At 38.1% G+C, this 22576-nt stretch overlaps 1 protein-coding gene and 1 long non-coding RNA gene across 5 annotated transcripts in view; one reads left to right on the top strand and one right to left on the bottom strand.

Annotated features, from left to right (window-relative positions):
• Window positions 1-809: 809 nt before the first annotated feature.
• On the bottom strand, window positions 810-21999 carry THUMPD3 (THUMP domain containing 3). Of its 4 annotated transcripts, XM_043886015.1 has the most exons (11): window positions 21853-21999; window positions 20104-20392; window positions 18975-19052; window positions 12768-13241; window positions 10347-10477; window positions 7492-7561; window positions 4941-5056; window positions 3811-3921; window positions 2923-3046; window positions 2607-2752; window positions 810-1916 (listed from the first exon to the last, which is right to left on the bottom strand). In XM_043886015.1, exons 2-11 carry the CDS (start codon window positions 20356-20358, stop codon window positions 1913-1915), a joined length of 1509 nt encoding a protein of 502 aa, XP_043741950.1. In that variant the 5' UTR covers window positions 20359-20392; window positions 21853-21999; the 3' UTR covers window positions 810-1912. The 4 variants fall into 4 exon arrangements, with proteins under 4 accessions (XP_043741950.1, XP_043741952.1, XP_043741951.1 ...); XM_043886017.1 differs by lacking the exon at window positions 21853-21999 and adding an exon at window positions 21711-21825 and having other exon boundaries at window positions 810-2752; XM_043886016.1 differs by lacking the exon at window positions 21853-21999 and adding an exon at window positions 21693-21717 and having other exon boundaries at window positions 810-2752.
• The window catches only part of LOC122682816, a 57374-nt gene continuing 56740 nt past the window's right edge, over window positions 21943-22576 (top strand). Inside the window, exon 1 of the long non-coding RNA XR_006337528.1 lies at window positions 21943-22057. This is a non-coding gene — a long non-coding RNA (uncharacterized LOC122682816). The remainder of the gene's footprint in view (window positions 22058-22576) is intronic.

The raw sequence follows: 22576 nt of genomic DNA on the forward strand, positions 1-22576 counted from the left end.
ACATACAGAGAAAGGGCAAGTAAATTCAAAATTTGGGCTTGAGAAAAACAAAAACACCATTCTCCTTTCCAGTAAAAATTTCTTTCATCATGGAATATATAATTAAACAGTTGTTACTTCATAACTGATTGGTATATGTGTTAGCCTTTGGACAAAGGTATGAGGGTTGATATAGCAAGCTTCTTACAGTTTTTTCCACATTGTCACATTTAAAAATTTGGTACAGGAGAGTTTCTCTTGAACTTAAAAATGTAACCAAAGTACAGTAATTTGACATAACACCTCACCTGAACTTGGAAAAGGCTTTTCTCTGCCTAACTCACTAATAATACGCACTTGTGGGCATTAATGTACTTTAGGTATTTTACAGGCCTTTTAAAATGCTTTCTTTTTTTTCAGCCTGCAGTCCTTGTAGTGCAGACTTGAACCATGTCTGACATTGGTATGTTAAGAATCTAAAATTTTCTAAAAGTCTTACTACCATTTGAAAAGAAATGTTTAAACAAATGTTTCCCTCTCTAGCCACTAGTATATTGTCAGTCTCTCAGAGATAACCATCTTCCTTTCCTTTCATTAAACTTAAAAAATTTGTCTCAATGTTATTTCTCTCCCCCCTCTAAAATATATTGAATGTCTGGTCCATTACCTCAAGTCATTTTTTGTTCAGATTATTAAGATTACCTTCCCCATCTTTTTACATTACCTTGGTGCAGGAGGCCCACTTCAAAAGTTAAAAACCAAGATCACACAACTAGTAGGTGGCAGTGTCATATATAACTCATTATTAGCTTTTCTGAATCCCTCACGTAGCACATTTCCTGTTCCTGTCACCAGATTACAAAACAATACTAGGGAGGAAGATGACAAACTATTAGTGTTCACTACATACTTATATCATCTTAAACCAATCTGTTCGTTTTTATAACGGTATTTAATAGGACTAAAGCTATGATGGATCCAGCACAAATTTGATATACTCAAAAACAGCCAATATGCAAAAATATCCGTATGTTCAACAAATATTAAATGCCCATGCTGGTAGGTAAGTGCGTCAGGCACTTGGTAAGCAGCAAAGAAAACAGACATGTTTTTAATTAGGACTGTGGACTGTGGACCAACAGTTTTAAGAGGTTTGAACAGTTTATTTTGTCAGAGGTGAAAGATTTTATGTTGAACCTGTAATAGTGCAACTGTGCATTCTGATGGTGGTAGAAACTCCCGTCTAGGATATAAGACCCTTATAAATGTCTCATTTCCAATTCATACTCACGTGGGAGGTATATCATACAGAAACCACATAAGGACTGTGGATTATGCTGCTAATCTGAACTTTTCTTTCAAAGGAAATAAATACTGTCCTTTTATTCTAGATGAGACATCAGAAGTTAATTATGAATAGCACTGTTATGTAACTAACATGGTACTGAAAAATCTAAGCTGAATGTAGCCAGAAACTCCAAAATAAACTGAATACAGAGTCCCACATAAAACTCCACATCTAATTTGTCCCAGGAAGCACTGGCTTCACAAGACTTAATTTTTAGGTTATTTCATTTTCTACTGTTTTGGGAAGGACTTTCTGCAACTAGAAAAGCAAATACAGTAGCTCAGCTGGTAAAGAGTCCACCTGCAATGCAGGAGACTCTGGTTCAATTCCTGGGTGGTGAAGATCCCCTGGAGGAGGGTGTGGCAACCCACTCTAGTATTCTTGCCTGGAGAATCCCCATGGACGAGGAGCCTGGAAGGGCTACAGTTGATGGGGCACAGTCGGACATGACTGAGCGACTGAGCACGGCACACAGTGACTGAGGAAAACAGAAGGACTTGCATGAAGTCTTTAATTCATCAGTTCTCCGTCCTTTAGAGAAGCCAACAAAAACACTTTGACAGGTTTGTCTGATTTTGAAAAGCTTCACCTTTATGTATTGAAAGAAAAAAATAAAATTTCTTTAAATATGGCTTGTTGGTCCCTTCTTTCATCTACCATTGTATTTGTTGCTACTTACAAATAGGAGTGTCTAGTATCTTCAGATTAAATGTGTTAATCTTACTGATGTTATAACTTTTAAGGCAGATAGTAAACTATAAGTCTTAATATATTATAAAACTTATATAAGATTTAGCTTGTCATGGAACAAACACTATTTTACAAAGCATAATGCTTCATTTTTAGAAACCTAGGTAAAAAACTTGAGCAACTAAACAGCAAAGCTGCACAGACAATGAAATGTAACCTCATGCTCTGTTTAGGCTCTCTGCCTTCCCATGAGGCCAGAGTAGCCTTCCACCTACAGTGGAAAACAGGAACTGTTACAAAGCCTGAAAATGTTCTAAACCCAAATCCCGGAGCATTTTAGTAGGCTTAGCATCTTTAAAACCTTTTAAGAAAAGTACTAATTGCTCAACTACCTCTTTCAAACAGTGCCAAAGAAAAGCTCTTCTTTCTTATAAGACATTCCATTTATACCTTTTCCTAACTGTGGTGAAGAGACTTACACCAAATCTTTGATTAATACTATTTTTTCTCTCAAAGCAAGTTCTTTGTGCTGATATTTTCAGTGTCAGGAAGCACAGATATTATTAATCATTTTTGATCTTTGTATTACCAAGGACATCTTTCTCCATCTTGTTCTGAAGGATGAACAAAACTTTGAGGTGTACGTTTCAGGAGATAAACTGCAGCATGAAGACCCCCTATGTTGACCCAAACGGTATGCACCTTCCGCCACAGGTGTCCCATTCCAGATAATGCCTGTGTATACACAAAAAGAAAGTAATTAGCAGATAACTGCTTCTCTACCACCCAGAGGTCTTGGTAAGAAACACTGGGAGAAGAGAAAATATATCCTCAAATACCCGCAAGTCTAGTTAAAAAGGTCCTAAATTTGTCACAGGCTGAGGTTTCGTGATAACATACAGCACCTTGGCAAAGCATTTCTTGTCCTGAGTGAGGAGTACAGCTCGGCCTGTCCCTGGCCTACAGACACGGCTCATCTCCCGCAGGCAAGCTGGATAAAGGTTCCAGTTTCTCTTCTTGGAGCCCATCCTATAAGAGGAGGTCGAATAAGTCACTTGCTTTTGCAAAAGGTAAGTGGCTAGGACTGTATGAAATGAGAAGTTATTAAAAATTCATTGCAATAAGAAAATCTTGAAGTATGAAAAAAGTTGCCTTTTAAAACCACACCTTTGCCATTATGTGTCAATGAAATAAATGATCAGACTAGTAAATTGCTTAGAATCTTGAATGGGATGAACTGGTTAAGGAAAAACAAACTGACAACTATAATAGTTACATAGGTTGTCTTAGTATAAGCAGTTATAAACCAAACTGCATGTATGCTCAGTGGTATCTGAGTCTACAACATGATGGACTACTGGAGTGGGTTGCCATTTCCTTTTCCAGGGGATCTCCCCAACCCAGGGATCACACCTGCATCTCCCTCATTGGCAGGCAGGTTCCTTACTAGCTGAAACACAGGGGTAGCCACATAAACTACTGATTAAAAAACATCCTGAGATTTTCTCAACCTTTCTCTGAAGTATTAATGTAATTCAATAATGGGCTACAAAGTGGATGAACCGCCTGTGATGGTCAGGATCAAAGTGTGTTAATACACTTCTGAGTTCTCAGAAGAAACAAAATGGGTGAACATCATATTATTAAAGGAAGTAAAAGCCTATTCTAAGTCTCCTAAAAGAAACTGAAGATTTCTGACAGAATAAGCTCAAAGAAAATACAACAGATTTAGAAGACATGTGTGTAATAATATAATAACAAATGAAAGTAAAACTCAATTTTTCACATCTCACCTTTTTCCAAATGGCATGTCTGTTACAATAATGTCTACAGAGCCAGTTCTTAGTGGCAGCTTGCAGATATCCCACTGAATAGTATCTATGGGCAAGCCCAAGGACAGTTTGCTGTGGGGACAAAAGAAAAGGTGCTTCAACATATCCTGAAGAACGAAATTAAAAAAAGACTTGTCAAGAGAATGTTATAGTATCCAAGAATTAAAACGGTATCAGTGACAACATCTGCAACTTAGTAAAAATTTTTAAGGTAGTATGTATGTGGAAAGCACAAATCGTAAGCTAAAACATTTATAATGACAATATGTAAGAACAAGTAAACTAAGAAATTAGTTAAGACTGATTTTCAGCTTTAATTGCATAAGAAAATATTAATATTTTAATGATTTTTATAAATTCATATTAAATATAAATTCATATTTATACACTTGTTTTATAAGAACAGATTTTGAAATGAGAAAATGATTATAAAGTCTGAGTTATGAATGAATCAAATCTTGGGATACACGTGGTCCTGTAAGACTATAATCATCAAAAGTAGTCCTGAAGCATACTAATAAGAAGACATTGAAGATTATATGGGTGGGATAGACAAATATTTGGTATTAGGTGACTTTTCCCCCTGGATTTCCTGTAACATTTAGCTCAAGATTGAGTTCCTTGTTTGTATTCAATTAAGTTCCTTCCTCTTCCCTGAGACCTAGAGGACAGCTAAGGCCCTTTCTCTCACCCCTGCATGGGGTGCCTTCTCCAAAGTACATCACCTACTTAATAAAACATTTCCAGAGAAAAGATCGCTTGTGCCTCTGTTAAGTCCCCAGCTGGATGCCTGCACACATAATGGAAAACTTACAAAATTAAAATGAATCTATGTAATTCTTCCATGTGGAAAAGAAGATATAGAAATAAGAAAAGAAGGAAGATAGAAATTTAAATAGTTGCATTAGGGTAAGGGAAATTAAAATATTTTAAAAATATAAATTAGTTTCAATCTACTTAAAATTTAAATGGAGTCTCACAGTATATTTGGTTATAATGTCACAATGCACTGGTTCTATTAATTCATAAAGCCAATATGAAACTTGATTATCTAAGTTTAAGTGATGCTATAAAATCTTTTGAATTTTTACCCTTCTTTAACTTGGATCTTGGTCAATAAAGATGAGATGTTATTTGCAGCTCTATTCACAGCCAATGGATTATTATCACCAGCAATATGATAACAGTTAGACCATTCTGTAGCCCCCTGAAATACAAGAGTATATATTAAAACAGAATTAGCAAACTGCAAAAAAAAGAAAGTAACCCCAAAATGATTAAAGGTAAAATCATTTCAACCACTTGTCAATATTCAAGACAATCCCAGTCAATAGTCCAATGCTTTTCTAAAGTGGCAAAACACTGCGTGCTGTCCACATTCTACTTCCCTTGCTTGAAACACCCTCCCTCCTGTTCTCTTTGCTCAACTCTTACTCATCTTTGAAGTCCCAGCTCCAACATCATGCCCTCTGTGACTCAACCCCAGCTCCCCAAGCTGTCTCTCATTTGCCTCTCCAAAAGCACTTTGTACATATATCTGCCACTGCACTTGTTCCCTTTTTCATACTTCTGTACCTATCTGCTCCTCAACAAATCTGGGAACTCCTTAAGGACAGGTCTGGTATGTTATTTAATCCTTCACCCAGTACTCCCTACCACATAGGAGGCCTTGCAGACTGTAAATGTACTTTGAAAAAGTTAACCAAATCAAACCAACTAACCTATACCCTTTTGTGATTATGGGATTTTTATATAATCTGAGAAACAAATACTTAAGAATTTAAATGAAGTGTAATCTTCATTATATGGGCTTTTGAATGATAACCACTATATTCTTGAAAGGATTTTGTAAGTTTAAATTAAAAATATGTCAACAGAACATAAGCCCTGAGCTTTTGGTATTGTTTGTGCAGTGAGGTGAGACACTGCCCTAGGCATGAACAATGCTCTGTGCAGATTCACAGGTCTCTGACGTGAAAGCACAAACAGTCCTGCCCCCGGTTTAGGGACGAATAACAGCACCTCTTCCTTGGTAAAGAGTAATACCCCCTCATCCATGGACACAGTGCTTCACAGCTTTTTCTTTTCCCCAGACCCTTGAGGGGAATGGAGAAGGGTGATGTTGGGAGGTTGATGAAGAGTTTGATGAAAGCCTCAGGTGATTTCTGATAGCCCAATATTCATTTTTTCTTCTAAACCTATTTATATAGATTTTCAGCTTCTGAAAGACAAGGGTTTTGTAGTACTTCCAAGCTTTAAGGGAGTATTCTAAATTAAATATTTTAGACTTTGGTGAACAAACTGTCTATATAACCTGTCAATTCCTTTCATAATTTCATTCATTTTGATCATATATCAGCCTAGGTTTTTCTACATTGACATTCTCATGTCTACCCCTACATGGAAAGGCCGCAAACATTTTCTTTTTATCAGCAGTGCCGGGGGCTCTTCTGGACTGTCTCTCTCTAGCTCTGTTGTGTATTTCTTGACATGTATTGACCTTCACTGCTATTCCACACAACAGACACATCATGGTTTAAAGCTGAAGAACACTGCTTTGTTTCCAGAATTCTCTGCGACAACAACTGGTTTTCCTCTGTGTGGCTCCTGAGCCAGAGTAAATTTCTCTAGTTATACTAGCAGAAAACAGCAATCATCTGGACTACTGTGAATTCCTTCTTAATTCCCAGATGGCAGATGTCTTTTCCTAACTGCACTCTGGATTACTTTTCCCTTTGTAGGTTGCTTTGGACTTGTTCATGTGTCCAGTTTCTGCTCAGAATCTGTGGTATCTCCCTAAAGTTTCTTCCCACGGGCTTTACATATACTATATTTAAGAACTTGCTATGTTTCACAAGTTTAAGCAATTTTACTGGGAGTGCCCTCTTCTCAATTACTATTTAGATAATATTGATTCAGTAACAATGATTCAAGCAAACTCCTGTTAAATGTTCTCCACTTAGAAAATGCCTTTCCATTTCTTGCTTTGCTTTAGGTAGTTTTTGAGTCCTCTCAATGTGATGGTATTTTTTTTTTTTTGAAAACTTTGTAACCTTACTAAACATCCTAAAAAATCTAAATAATGTTCCTAGGTTTCCCCATCATACTACTATACTTACTCCCTCAAGAACCTAAGTGGATTAAGAAACATAATCTCACTTTATAGAGATTAAATGCCCTCTTCCAGTTTATGCTTGTGCTTTCAATTATCTTTTCTGTTCAAGTCTACCTGTTTGTCTACAGAAATGGGACTCATCAGTTTGTAATTCTCAGCCTCCTCTGTAATCCAGTGAATAAACATGACTTCTAATCTAAAGCTTGCTGCTGTTGCTGCTGCTAAGTCGCTTCAGTCATGTCCGACTCTGTGCGACCCCATAGACGGGAGCCCACCAGGCTCCCCCGTCCCTGGGATTCTCCAGGCAAGAACACTGGAGTGGGTTGCCATTTCCTTCTCCAAAGCTAAAGCCTAGTCCTTGGCTATTTGTATTAAGTGGCTACATCCTTATCACAAAAGTTCCAGCTTTACTAGTATAATTCACTCAAATCTTGGGTCCATGGACTTAACCTTGGTCATTACCCATTAGTTCTAGAACATTCTGGATGCATCACTTTCTTATCTAAAAGCTAAAGAAGAGTTATTACCTCAATTGGTATTGCCCCTGTTCCACACATCGGATCAACTATTATATCAGTGGGCTGAGGTGCACAGAGCCTAGAGAAGAAAACAGCCTATGTGAACAGACGTCAACAGCCAAGACACCCACAATGACTATTCCTGATGCTGTCAGATCCCAGGTCTGTTATGCCAGCCTGAAGAAACAACAATCAGAATTTATTTTAAAGATAAATTTGTAACTATATGTTGAGTCTATATCCTTGCACTTAAAAAAATTACACATAACTAAAAGTCCTCTGACTATCAACCAAAATCTCTATTTCACTTTGAATGGAATTTGGCTTGTAGATCTTTTCGTGTGTGTGTGTGTGTGTGCGGGCGCGCATATACTTTTAGAAGAGACGTGTTATTTTGTATATAAACTTGTGTTGTTACATTGAAAACTCAAACGTGTCAAGTACAACATGTATGAATACAAGTTTACTGGCAATTACTCATTCAGTATTCCTTCCCTAATTACTTTTAAAGACAATAAAGGTTGCTATTAAAATAACTACTTTAGCTTTCAGCTCTTAGTATTTGCCAGGCATGGATTTAAGTTCTTTGCATGCATTATCTCTTTTAATCCTTTTAACAGCCTTGTGAGATAGGTTACTATTATTATTCTCAGTTACAGATAAGCTGACCCATCCATCTGTGGATGCAAAGCTAATAGGTGACAGAGTCAGAATTAGAGGCATTACTGTTAGTGGCTTAAATGTTACCGCCTCTATGAAATACCTCCTCCTCAGACAGGTGACAAGGTTCTTCTTTCCTTCTTTTGTCCTGCTATTCTTTCCACATTCTATTATGGTTCTTCCTCACAAAACTGAGATTCCTGGGGACTAATACTGGACTCCTTTTTTAAATTAATTTGTATTGGAGTATAGTTGCTTTATAGTTGGTAAAGAATCTGCCTGCAATGCAGGACACTCGGGTTTGATCCCTGGGTTGGGAAGATTCCCTGGAGAAGGGAAAGGCTACCCACTCCAGTATTCTTGCCTGGAGAATCCCATGGACAGAGGAGCCTGGCAGGTTACAGTCCATGGGGTCGCAAGAGTTGGACACAACTTAGTGACTAGATCACCATAGTTGCTTTAATACTGGATTCTTATTGTAACGCCTGTCGAGCTTTCAAGAGTCTTCTCCAACACCACAGTTCTGGACTGCAAGGAGATTCAACCAGTCCATCCTAAAGGAAATCAGTCCTGAATATTCACTAGAAGGACTGATGCTGAAGCTGAAACTCCAATACTCTGGCAACCTGATGCAAAGAACCGACTCATTTGAAAAGACCCTGATGCTGGGAAAGATTGAAGGCGGGAGGAGAAGAGGACAACAGAGGATGAGATGGTTGGATGGCACCACTGACTCAATGGTCAGGAGTTTGAGTAGGCTCTGGGAGTCGGTGATGGACAGGGAAGCCTGATGTGCTGCAGTCCATGGGGTTGCAGAGTCTGACACCACTGAGCGACTGAACTGAACTGAACTGTCCAGCTCTACTTCCCCGTTCCTGCCCCTCAAAACAGAGCAACAGAATCCTTGGCAACCCTTTTGGGCGTAAGCAACTCTGCACTCCCAGCCACTGTTGCTGGGTCTGAGCAAACATATGACCGAAACTATGTCAATCAGATTCTCCTTCTAACAGTTGGGAACAAACAGCTAGAAACCCTGATTATTTAAAATCGGAAACATATAAATTTAGATGAGACGGAGTCATTTATAGAGAGAGATAAGTAGAGGCAAGAGCCCATAGGCTCCCAGGGGAGATAAAAGTGACTGTCTAGGTTTCTGGTGGTTTTCGCTAAGACCAGGATCCTACTTTTCTTAAGACATGGCTATCAGTTTTTCTGTGGATTCCCCAAGACATCTCAGTATTTTGCCATTAATTCCCACTCCCACACAATTATCACTTTTTTAAATCTTAGACTAGCTTATTTAGGTTTCTAACAGTTGTAGCTGTAATAACTCTCTATATTCCTGGCTCCTACCATGATATCTTCAGTAGATAATAAATGTTTGTTAAATAAATGACGACTAGGAGCTCTTCCTTAATCAAATGGGCCCAGTTTTCCTACTGTTGTCACTGAATTGACAGGCTTCAGTTGTGTTGAACTAGGATTCCAAGGACGAGCAAGGGAAAAGAGGAAGCAAAGATTGGAAGACAAGGAAATAGAATTAACTACCAGGCATTCCAGGTACTGTATGTAACAGGTATTTTGCATCTGTTTCTGCATTTATTCCTCACTCATAATCCTTTAAGTCTCACATCAAACCTATTTTGCAGTCTGGCAAACAGAAACCTAGAGAAGACATCTTGTCCTAGTAGTGGAAAGAAACACCCAGTCAAAGGGAAACAGGCAAAGAAGAAAGAAAGCTGTTTTGTTCTTTGAAAAGTAGAAAATTTCAGGATGATTCCTGGGTTTCTGTGAGTATAAAATTTTAACATATAAGTAAAAGCTCTCTGTGTTCATTTATACATTGTACACATTTATGAAATCTCTGCTGTCCATCTGCTTCACTGCACAGAAATGAAACAGAACAAAATTTGTTCTATTTCCCAACATGGCATATATCCTTTCTAAACAGAGATGTGACAACTACATTCAAAAGGCAGATGAAAACTATCATTCTCATTTTAAATCAAGAAAATTGAGATATTAATTAAGTGATCTTCTCAGAATCTCAAGGAATCAACATTGGATACAAAGAAAGAGATCTTTAACGTTTTATCTTGTTCTCTATCCACAAGATTCTAACACAGTACCTCACAAAAAAGTTTTGAAGGGAAAATTCAAAGCAAAGTGTCACCTGAACCTACAAGGTTAACGCATTCTCTTACCTGAGCATCCCATAGGCAAGAGTAGATCTAAGAGTTGTGGGTCCAAAATGTGTGATATTTCTTCGGTGGAGACTCTCTTCTGTCAATGCAATGCCCACAACAATTTCATTATCATGGATATTCAAAAGAACCTACAAATAAAATAAGACAGAATAAAATAGCTTTAAGAGAGTTCAGATTATACTTATTACTAAGATTTTAAAATTTGCGGCTTCATTAATTTCTGTTACTTTATTCCTGAGGCATACCTTGCATACAGTAAAATGCACAAATCCTAAGTATGTAGTGCAGTGAGTTTCTGCATACACATGCTATGTAACCACCACCCAGAAAAAGACAGTTTTTCTTGCCCTCTCAGTCGGTACCCATCCCAAATTGTCATTAATCTGACCACTATCATGATAAATTATTTTGTCTCTTTTTGAGCTTCATATAAAGGAAATCATTTAAGTACATACTATTTTAGAATTATTTTATTCTCCTTTTGATTCACTGTTTTCCCAAGTTAGGTATAACCAGATTTCCTTGGATTTTTATAAGAGAAACATATTTTGAAGGTTTCCAGGCTTCTAAAATGCATTTAAAACATTTTTAACGTTGGGGGAAAAAATACCAAACATATATGCTTACAAGAATACTGGCACAATGAACTCTTAAGTATACCCTTCATTTACATTAACCAACTGTTAATGTCAGGCCACAGATGCTTTAACACCTATTATTTATTTTCTTAGTACTTTTAAAAAACTTGACTCACAAAAAAAAACAAAAAAAAACTTGACTCACAAGTAATGCCTGTGAAAGAATTTTTTTGGTCCTTTTTCTAACACACAGTTAAATATAAACTATTCAAATAAAACAAGAATGTGTTCTCCCATCTTCCACCTCAAATTTCCTCATCATGATCTCAACAGAAGCAGTTAACACTTACCTAGCTCTATGCAAACCACTGTTCTACACACTTTATATTTGTTACCTCATTTCATATCCACCCCCTCTGAGCTAGATATTATCCTCCTCCTCTTATAGGTAAGGAAATTAAGACACAAAGAGGTCACTTTTACTTGCCCAAAGTCATACAGCTCATAAACTGGGATTTAAACCCAGGTAGTGTGGTCCATGGGGTCGCTAGGAGTTGGACACGACAGAGCAAATTCACTTTCACTTTTCACTTTCTTGCATTGGAGAAGGAAATGGCAACCCACTCCAGTATTCTTGCCTGGAGAATCCCAGGGATGGGGGGGCCTGGTGGGCTTTCCTCTATGGGGTCACACAGTCAGACATGACTGAAGCGACTTAGCAGCAGCAGCAGCGGGACTTTCTTGGTGGTCCAGAGGCTAAGACTCTGAGCTCCCAAGGCAGGGAGCCCGGGCTCCATTCCTGGTCAGGGAACTAGATCGTGCATGCTGCAACTAAGAGTTCACATGTCACAACCAAAGGTCCCACATGCTGCAACTAAGACCCAGCACAGCCAAATAATAGAAATAAATAAACCGAGGTAGCATAGCTCCTGAATCTGTTCTCTGAGCCCTTTTGCTAACTTCTGGACATCACTGTTCTAGTTAGTCTGTTCATCATCATAACAGCTGTTACAAGGAAAAAGGAATAGGAATTGTTCTTCCAATTTGATATGTAAAAATAAAAGAGAGAATAACGACTTGCCCCAGATTCAAGTGTCCCTAAAGCAACAGTAAATGACCCCTTGGTAAAAACGTCAGCTGCTAGAGGCCTTTAAACTGTCGGAGATGTAAAGATTAGTCAGTGTGGCCCACGTGTGAATCACCCATATAGCAGAAGATTGAGACCAAGGAGAGTGAGCATGTTAAAACGGAGGATCTGAGCTTGGGAATATAGCACAATTTAAGAAAGAGGAGAGCCGGCTCCAGGATGAGTATTAGCAATGATGTCCTCATTTTAGAAGGTCAAGGTTTGTTTTAAAAATATACTCCACTTCAGTAGCAAAGTCTGCAACCAAGACACACAACAACAAAACAGTTGCTTTAATTCTTTTGAATTTCATAATCTGAACATCCACACCATGTTAGAAAAAGCACTAGGTTAGAAATAAGAAAACTCAAGTCTCGATAGCTCTCTCACCTATTGAGCATGTACTACAGACCAGGTATCATTCCAGATACTTCAAAAGTATAATCTCATTTAACCTTTAGGACACATAGGTATAAAGTGTTTTTGGCTCCAATTTGAAATAGAGGCTCAGACAGAGTATCTTGTGCAAAGCTACACAGTTATGGAGTACAAATCTGGGTTTAGCTCTGTCTCCATTGCCCATACTCTTGTTATGATACCCCATTAACTTTGTCACCTCAGTTTAATTGTCCGTAAGACTAAGTTAGTCTTGAAAGTTCTACACATTTGTTATGACAACCTTCTTGAATCATCACAGTAAGAACATGCACTTACCTCCACATCAAAGTTGGTCATATCAGCCTTCCACTTAAAATAATCTTGAACAGCACCCCCAAAATCTCTTGCTGCCTCATTTGAGGAAAAGCAGTGTTTCTCTCCTGCCCTGTTGCATGTGACTCTAAACTTCAGCACTTCAGGATCAGCTTCTTCTTTTGAGTTTTCCTCAGTCTCATCTTTGCAAGATGTCAAATCATCACCTATTAATGTTGATACCTCTTCTTTGATGGCTGGATTTTCATAAGAGTCTAAGATCAGTGAATCTGAGACACTGTTAGCGAACTCTTTAACATCCTTCTCAACTGTCGTGTCTCCTCGTCCATTATCAATCTTCTGTTTACTTGAATTCGGATTTATCTTTCTGCGCTTTGTTTTTTTTTTCTTGAAACTTGTGTTAATTTTCCATATTTTTAAAGGGTCTGACCATGGAAGCTTCCCAGCCAGGTCCTCAAAATCCTTTAGAACTTCTTCCTATAAACAACAGAGAATGAAATCCATTAATTTCATTCATTTCTCACCACTTTAATTGAACAAATAAACTCCTACTTTGCCTATGGACTACATTAATCGCTATGTTGGGGGTGGTAGGAGTACAGGACAAAAGAGTAAAAAATATAATGCCTGTAACTGAGGAAACTAAAGTCTTAATTGAGAGTATTAAGATTTATACAAATTAAGGCCACTACAGAATAATACAAGACAGAATGGTAGATCAGAAGCTGGGCTTCCAAACTAAAATGTAAACAAATAAGGAACTATTAACAGTGGTCACCTCCAGGGAGGGGAAGTGGGTGGATGAAACACAGGGGAGGTCAGCAGACCTTTCAGTGACTGACTTCCTATTTAATTTTGTGCTGTGTATACATACTATTTATGAAAAGAAAAAACCCAAACTTTAAAAGACAAGTGCTCGGGGCTGGTGCACTGGGAAGACCCAGAGGGATGGGATGGGGAGGGAGGTGGGAGGGGGATCGGGATGCGGAACACATGTAAATCCATGGCTGATTCATGTCAATGTATGGTAAAAACCACTACAATATTGTAAAGTAATTAGCCTCCAACTAATAAAAATAAATGGAAAAAAAAAAGGTATCTATCCAGTATCTAAATAGTATCTACAGTTATCTGTTAAAAAAGTAAATCTGATCATATGTAAAGTACCTTAACAGCTTATTACATCCAAAATTTAAATTCCTTAAAAAGCCCAAATGACCCAACTCCTGTGTATGTTTCTTTTCTTACACCATGTCAGGATCATCTCCCAAGCTTCCCACCTCTGCTTCAGATGAGAAGGTATGTGCTTCACATGGCCTCTCTGCTCTGCTGGTTCCCTTTTCATTATTCAACAGCAATTTCAAAGCACATCCTCTGAGAGACCTGCTCTGCTCTCAAGTCACTCTCGTCTCATTTTATTTTCTTTACATAACTTAGCATCATCTAAAGTTATTAGGTTCATTACCAAGGCTCCTCTCAGAAGGTAAATGCAGGGACTTCCCTGGTGGTCCAGTGGTTAAGACTCTGAGCTTCCAATATAGGAGATGCAAGTTCAATCCTTGGTTAGGAAACTAAGATCCCATATGCCACTCGGCATGGCCAAAAAGAAAAGAAAAAAAAAAAAAAACCAAAACCAAAACAACAAGAAAAAGAACAACAGAAATACCAACTCTATAGTAACAGAATCTACATGGTATCTGTTAACCTAGAATCAGAACATAAGAATTCTAACGTAAGAATTCCTGAGTGCAGGGAAGGTCAAGCAGAGGTGTAGGAAGACACCTGAGGAAGAATACCTACACATCTCAGGCAAAGGGGGGAGCAGTCTGCAAAGGAGGAACAAATAAATTCTTCTCTGGAAGAGCAGGGAAGAAGAGTGTGCACCAAGAGGGAGCTTCCCTGGATCTTGTTTCCAAAAGCAGCAGAGGAGAGAAATGGAGGCTGAATAAGAAAGCTCAGCAATAGGCTCTATTTGCTGGAGAGAAAGAATAGAGATGTGCAGAAATACTCCAGTAAATAACCTTAAAGTTCCTGAACTCTTCCAGCTAGGGAGCAGGAATGGTTAAAAGAACTCAGTAAATGGTATGGAAATTATACTTCAATAAAGCTATTTAAAAAAAGAAAGAAGAGGAGAACTCATTTACCCACAACCTTTTGCCAGAAGGAACTTCACAGTGAATCAGGGGGATTTCTTGCTGGCCTGGAACAGTTCCTGAATTTTCCATCAAGAAGGAACTCCCTCATTCAAGGACGAGCAATTATCAAAACTTATTAGCACCAGACTTACATAAATGGAAGAAAGGAGGAAAGGGACAGAAAAACAAACAGCAGAAAACAACCAGTGACCAGAAAGATACTGACACAAAGCAACTGAAATCCATGATGAGATATGTTAACATGAAATAAAAAAAATGTAATAAGGAAATACTTCTGCAACATAAGAGCTCAAAGAAGAGATATAAAAGCAGGAAAAAGATGAGGGGAGCTGCCAGAAGATGAAACAGGAGCTTGTAGAGTTCAAAGAAAAAGTGGAATGAGACAACAAAACCATTGCAAAAATGAAGACCATATTGAAAGCACCACTTATAAAAGCCATTGCTGAAGATACAGTAAGGGATGTGAAGGAAAGCAAAGCAAATACAGTAAAAATGAGCAAAGATTTTTAAAAGGATTAGAGAACAATGGAAAACATCAAAGACAGTCAAAAGAGATCCTACACATGTATAACTGGTTTATCCCTGATGAAGGGATTTAAAATAAAACATTAAAAAAATAATTCAAGAAAACTTAAATATAAATGGATACGAATTGCTCTATAGGTTGACATGTCCTAACTAGGAATTATCAACAAGGAGACATATTCCGGTGACTTCTAAAGATTGAAGAAAGAAAAAAATCATCTGGGCATCAAGCAGAAATAATAAGAATCTGGCAACAAATAAGGGGGGGGGGGGCGGATAACAGGTGGCTTCAGATTGTTCCATGGTAACATTTCATGCTAGAAGAGAATGAACACTATGATATTCTTAAGGAAGGAGAGCATGACTCCCAATTTTAAACCCAAATGATTAATCAAGTATAGAGGTGAAACACAAACATTCTGAAACACAAACATTTCGTGCCATCCAAGAGATAAACCTGTAACAAAAAGACAAGTAGTGCGCCTATAATCAATTTAACGAAAAGACTAAAATGAAAACAAACATAGGGATCATGACAACAAAACAGATACAGTTACAAAGGGATGTATCCTTGGAGGGGAAGGTAACAGAACATGGGAAGTAATTTAAGCACACTGATATCTTCTTCTCTTATAACCTGAGGTCAAGGGATAGAAATTAAAGCTAATGTTTTTTAAACTATACTTAAAGGATTCAAAGGCATATGGGTCAACACCAAGAAAAATTATAAAACTGGAGGATGAAAGGGAGGGAGGAGAGATGTGGAAAATATGCCAAATTCATCACTGCTCTTAGTAGAGATTCAAGAAATACTGTATAAACAGTAGATGAAGTTATATTTATAAAAGTTAGCAGCTAGAGAAAGAACACAAACTTTCCAAATATTTTATAACACACGCACGAGGAAAAAGCAAACACATAAATTTTTAAAAAGCTGAATGTGTGTTAACATAAACATGACAGAACCAAGACCAAACATTTCTGTCATATCAATAAACATCAATGGGATAAGCTTATCAAACAGAAAAATGACCCTCAGACTGAAATAAGTACATGGATGTATGTAGGATGTTCATTGCACTGCTGTAATGACAAGAGTGTGGAAAATCCTAATGTCCTAAAATGGGACTGATTAAACTGATGCAGTCAAATCCAACAATGATAGTGGCGTGATCTCCAACATGACAAGTAAAAACACAGAACAGAACAGTATGCAGAGTATACTTCCATTTGTGTCAATATGTAAAAAAAATACACATATTAACAAAATATCTCTTGAATGATATCTAAGAAATTGGTAATAACTGTTGCCTTCAAGAAGGGAAATGGATAGTATGAAGACAGAGGAACATGTTTCACTGTATATCTTTTCAATCTTTACAATTTTGTTCTAAATACATATATAAACTGGCTAAACAATTTAAATCACAGTTGTTACCCTTTAAAAAAAAGTTAATAAAAAAGCTAATAAAATTCATGTTATCATCTGAGTATTTAAAAATAGAGAACCCATTAGGATGCTTAAACTAACAGGCTTTTATAGACATGCAAAAGTATAATGCAACAAAGGAAAAAACTGATGGTCAACAGAATGAAAACTAGAAGCCAAACAAAACAAGGCTCTACTGGGGGCATGTTGCAACTCAAGTCCACAAAGGGCTTAACAATTTTTCAGGGTCATATGCAACAGAAGTTGCTCTTGCAGAGATCTGAAAATCTACTTTATTTATTTATTTTTAAAAAATATTTCTTTTTATGTGGACCATTTTTAAAAGTCTTTTTTGACTTTGTTAGAATATTCTTTCTGTTTTTTTTATGTTTTGGTCTTCCGGCCGCAAGGCATATGGGATCCTAGCACCCTGGCCAGGGATTGAACCTGCGCCCCTTGCATTGGAAGGCGAAGTCTTAACCACTGGACTGCCAGGGAAGTCCCTGAAAATCTACTTTAATCCTTACTGTTTTCTTCTGGGACTTCTACCAGTAACCTCCTTTGCAGTTACTTAGAAGGCAGCTCTGGAAACCTGGCTCCATAATATCAAATTCACCTCCAATTAGAGAGATTAAGAATACCCAAAATAATACAAATTCCAGGATGGCAAAAACATGGTAATTGAGGAAAATACTATTAATAATACCTAGTAGGTTAGAGGCAAGAATTTAAGATCGACACATATTTTAAAAATGTCAACATTTATTCATGTATAGAATCAGATAGTAAAATTTTGAAATACTTAAGAGCAAAGATTGTCAGCAGCCTGCCTATTATTTCCTAATTTTGTAGATATGATTTGGTTGGCAATGCCCATCAGAAGGCTGAAGGGTTATAAAACTAGTACTAAAAGTTACATTTTTAGTTAATAAAATTATCATCTATTTTCAGTCTGAATTCTTTTAGGTCTGTTTTTTTTCTAGGCTGTGGGTTCATATCAGTTTGACTGGTTTCTGAATGATGTTTTGGAAATCAACCTGTTACCAATAAATAAAAATTAGACAATCAGGCAGCACATTATAGTTTTAAAAAGAGTATTTCTAATATAGGCAATAAAACTGAAAGAAAAAGGTTTTCAAGCATTTGACTCTGGAAATGAGACCTTTAAAAAGCAATGTGGAAAAAAAAAAAAAGCAATGTGGAAAAATACTAAAGCCGGACTGTGATCTATTTTCAGCCTTCAGCTTAGGCAGCATCTCAATATTTAGGAATCTGATGCTAAATACAAATTAGGAACAAAGCTGTTGTCCTAACAACTGAAGGAGTATTTAGATATTACTTTGGCTTTATTTCTAAAAACAAGTTAGAGAAGAAAGCAGGGCAAAAACAGAATGGTGAGACAAAGTGTTATTGGTAGATGACACAAACTGATGCCTGCTCCTTGCTTCACAGCCTGGACACAATTCTATTTTGAAACCATATATATCAGCAAAGCTCATCTAAGGTGCCTTTCTTTTGTCAGAAAGTGAAATTATTTGTTCTATCTCTTGTTAAGATTTTGTTTTTCAATATTGATTTTTTTTTTGTTTTTCAATATTGATTTTTATTTCTTTGTTCTGTTATTCTTTCCCCTTTAAAAGAAAATGGGATATAATTAACATACAATTTTAGTCTCAGGTATATACAAAATGATTCAGTAGTTGTTTACCCTGGAAAATGATCACCACAACAAGTCTAGTTAACATCTGTCACCATACAGTTTTCTGGTGATGACAACTCTTAAGATCTACTACCTGAGCAATTGGAAAATGTGCAGTACAGTATTATTAACTACAGCCACCATGTTCAGTTATCTTATAACTGGAAGTTTGTATCTGTTTACTTCCTTTACCCATTCTCCACATCCTGCAATAATAATTTTTAAAAGCAACTTTTGGAGATGATTATCAACAAATCTCTGGATTTTACTGTAAAAGCCTCCTAGTATTCTATTATTATAAAAGAAGCAGTAATGCTAAATGATACACAGAATATGAAAAGTGAAAATAATCTTTTTGGGAAGATGGCTGAAAATTAGCGTCCATGTTTAGGAAAGCTTACCTTTGTTTCTTTGAAATGGTAATCCTTAAACTCCTGAACAACCACAAATAAATTATCAACTGACCTCAGACAATGAACCTGGGTAGGGAAAAAAAAAAATGTTAAGAGACAAATTCTGGGCAAGTTTTGAAGTGCATAAACTATCAACATTTAAATATAAAAATTAGGTACAAAGATTTTAAAGCAGCTAATACCTATAATTTGTATTTAAAAATTTTCCCATTTCCCCACCCTCCCATCTTTTTGGTTACCCATCAGGTTCTAGTCCCCTATAGAAAAGGAAAAAAGACAGATGTTAGACTAGAAGCTAGAAGTGTTCTGTGGGCAACATGAGTCAGGGGAGAAGGAAAAGATGAAGCAGTGAAATGGGGTTTTATTCTGCCTTCACAGCTCTCTGGGGTCCACTGTATAGGGTCTGATCGCCAGCTCGGTGATTATTAGCTAAGCAACCTTGTACAAATTACCTATTATTAAGCTTAATGATTAATGAGGATAATGATAGTGCCTTTCTTTACAAAGCTGCTGAGGTTACGAACTAAACACTGGATGAAAAATACAGGGTCTACTATATGCCAGACACTAACAGCTTGGGAAATGCTGACCAAAAAAACCCCCAAAACACAGGCAACAATCCCTGCCCTCATGTTGCTTATGTGATAATGAGATACAGCTTAGTGTTTACTCCAGAGGGATAGCAGTTTGCTGACCTTCACTTCTCACCTTCAGTGATTCCTAATTACTTTTGAGCAAGAATAAATTTGACACAGATAGAACAAACGATCTCTCCCTTTATGCTTCACCACTGAAGTCTAAATTTCAGCTACATGCCAAAGTAAATAAATTCTAAGAAGAATAGCAGATACTAAGAATTTCTTCCTGAGTCTCCCAGTATTTTTTCTGGTAAATTGATCCTCAGGAAATATTAGGGTCAATTCTAAAAGAAAAAAAAATTAAGCAAACTTACAAATCAGTAGCCAATGTAAAATGCAGTGATACTTTAAAATCACCTGATATAGGGCAGAGGAAAGAAAAGCAATAAAGATTCCAGAGAGGTCTGTAAACTAAGAAAGTAAACATAACATAAAATCATCTATTTAGAAAGCCATTTTAAATATTGCTTCATTCAAACCTGAGCCAGACTGTCCACTGAAATGTCAAAATATATCTTGCCCCGGTCTTTGCTGATTTTGCATGATGACCCCAATTTCTCTCTCACTTCATCTGCAGCTGTTTGCTCAAAACCAGTAGGCACAGTGGCACCAATAGTGACTTGGAGACGCTCAGACTCACTTATGGGGCCACTTTCAGTCACTTGTATAGACATCTGGTTCTCACAAAGATTTACATCCAGGAGCTGGTTAGTGGCTTCTTGAACATCAGACATATTGGCAGTGCTTCCAAGATCCTGAATGTAGTCCCTTTAAAAGTAGTACAGAAAAGAAAAAGAAATAATGCCCAAATATAATCACCTCTTACTTCAAGTATAATTAAAAACATCTAATTTGGATGTCTAGCAGAACAATGCAACATAACCAAATCAGTATTCATCAAAGTTATAAGGACTGAATAACATGGGTCAAAGTGGAAGATTTAAAATACAGTATTATTAAACAAGAAACACAGATACTATGGAAGAACTGTAGACAGACAAGTCTTTCCACAGCATGCAATGTTTGATTTGAGATCACCCGTCTTGATGATAGTCATCACATAACTACAGAAGTTAATCTCAAAACAGAAGCTGCTAGAGCACATTTAGAAATATTTCCGCATTTAATCCTTCTTCAGCTAGTAGTTAAGAACACGGGGCTTTGGAATTTCAGACCTGCGTTTGAATTCTTGCCCTGGACATTCAAAAGTTGAATGACCTAAAATAAGTTTATTTTCCATTGCCTCTATTTCCCCACCTGCCAAATGGGAAATGAATAATGGCTCTTTCCTAGAGTTATTAAAAGACTTATGCAAGAATGGCATATTACTGCCAGTTCCTACTTGCTAATTAAGGATGTCTATCTTCCTCTTTGAAATGGACAGTGATTCATGCATTTAAAAAACTAATTAACTGAGTATCTACTGTCTTGTGATTACAAATATTTGAATGCCTAGGGCAGGACAGGCTCTGGGATACATGAATGGGCATCAATAGAGATCTGTGAACTATCTGAAACTAACTGTAAGCGAAATTTCCTTTATCTGAGCATTTGGCACGGTGGGAGGCAGGGTGGACTAGGAAAAACTAGAGAGCTGGGAGGTGGAGATCAAAAGTTCTCGCCAGATTTTCAGTTTCGTGACCCAAAACAACTTAAGCAGACACAGAGTTCCTACACTGTCCCTATTCTGTACCCGGGACAGGCGACAGTGCCTAACACAAATAAAAGTCCCTTCTGACCATTAGTGAAAGTCGCTCAGTCGTTTCCGACTTTTTGCAACCCCATGGACTATACAGTCCATGGAGCTCTCCAAGCCAGAATACTGGAGTGGGTAGCCGATCCCTTCTCCAGAGGATCTTCCCAACCCAGGGATAAAACCCGAGTCTCCCGCACTGCAGGCGGATTCTTTACCAGCTGAGTCAACAGAGAGGCCCATTGTTCCTGCCATTAAGGAGCTCACAATCACTAAATAAGGAAGCGGAAGCCCACGAAAGGACATATGCAGCCAAGGTCAGAGTGCCAACCAGTGGCGCAGGCGGGAATGAAACCCACGTCTCCCGACTCCCACCCGAAGGGCCCTAATCACAGGAATCCCGGGGAGCACGTGAAGTCCAGGGAGAGGGAATGAGAAGGAATCCACTGTAGATCGGGCTGAAATGCAGCCCGTGGCCCGTCCGGGTCAGAAGACGAAGGTCACTACTCTCTGCCGAGGGTCAGCGGCGCCCCACCTGACCACTCCCAGCGTCCGGTTAACCGGCCGTCAGCGTAGACCCGTCCGGCTCCGGAACCCAGCCGGCCTAGTGCGCCCCGGTCACGCTACCGGAAGTCGCCTAGGTGACCCGGAAACGGAAGTCTGGTGGCGCGGCCATAACGGCTCCGAGCAGGGGGCAGGTGCCCGTGAGAGGTCGCTGAGGGAAGAGCATGCGTATAAAGGTCTGTACGCGGTGGCGCCGAATCTCTGGTGGCCCGCCCCTGCGGTTGAGAACTGAGTCCCAAGGAAACTGAACCGCGGAGGCCGCGTCGTTGTAACTAATTTTTGAGAGCGCTTAGCGGCACTGTCACTGAGTAAGCGCTTCACACGCGTCATTTGTTCAGTAGCTCTTAAGTGGCAGGTGCCATGCTTTTTAAAGCCGGGGGAACTGAATCTCACAAAGGTTCACTGTCTTGCCTGAAAGGCTGCGCGCAGCTTTTTAGAGGCAGAACTGGGATTTGAACCTGGCTTCTGTGAGGCCAGAAATCTTGCCTTTAGCGTGTGAGCCAGTATTGCTAAAACTAGACCCTGAGTTGTACTTTGCCTTCATTATTTTTACCCGACTGTACTGTTGTTTACGTAACATCTTTCTTCATAAATATATAATTTTTAAACTTCTGTTTTTTTAAGTGGCTTTCTTTCTTTTTAAAGTTTTTGTCTGCACCTCAGGACTTGTGGGATCTTAGCTCCCTGACCAGGGT

The sequence above is a fragment of the Cervus elaphus genome, chromosome 24, assembly GCF_910594005.1.
Source record: "Cervus elaphus chromosome 24, mCerEla1.1, whole genome shotgun sequence".
Lineage (NCBI taxonomy): Eukaryota > Metazoa > Chordata > Mammalia > Artiodactyla > Cervidae > Cervus > Cervus elaphus.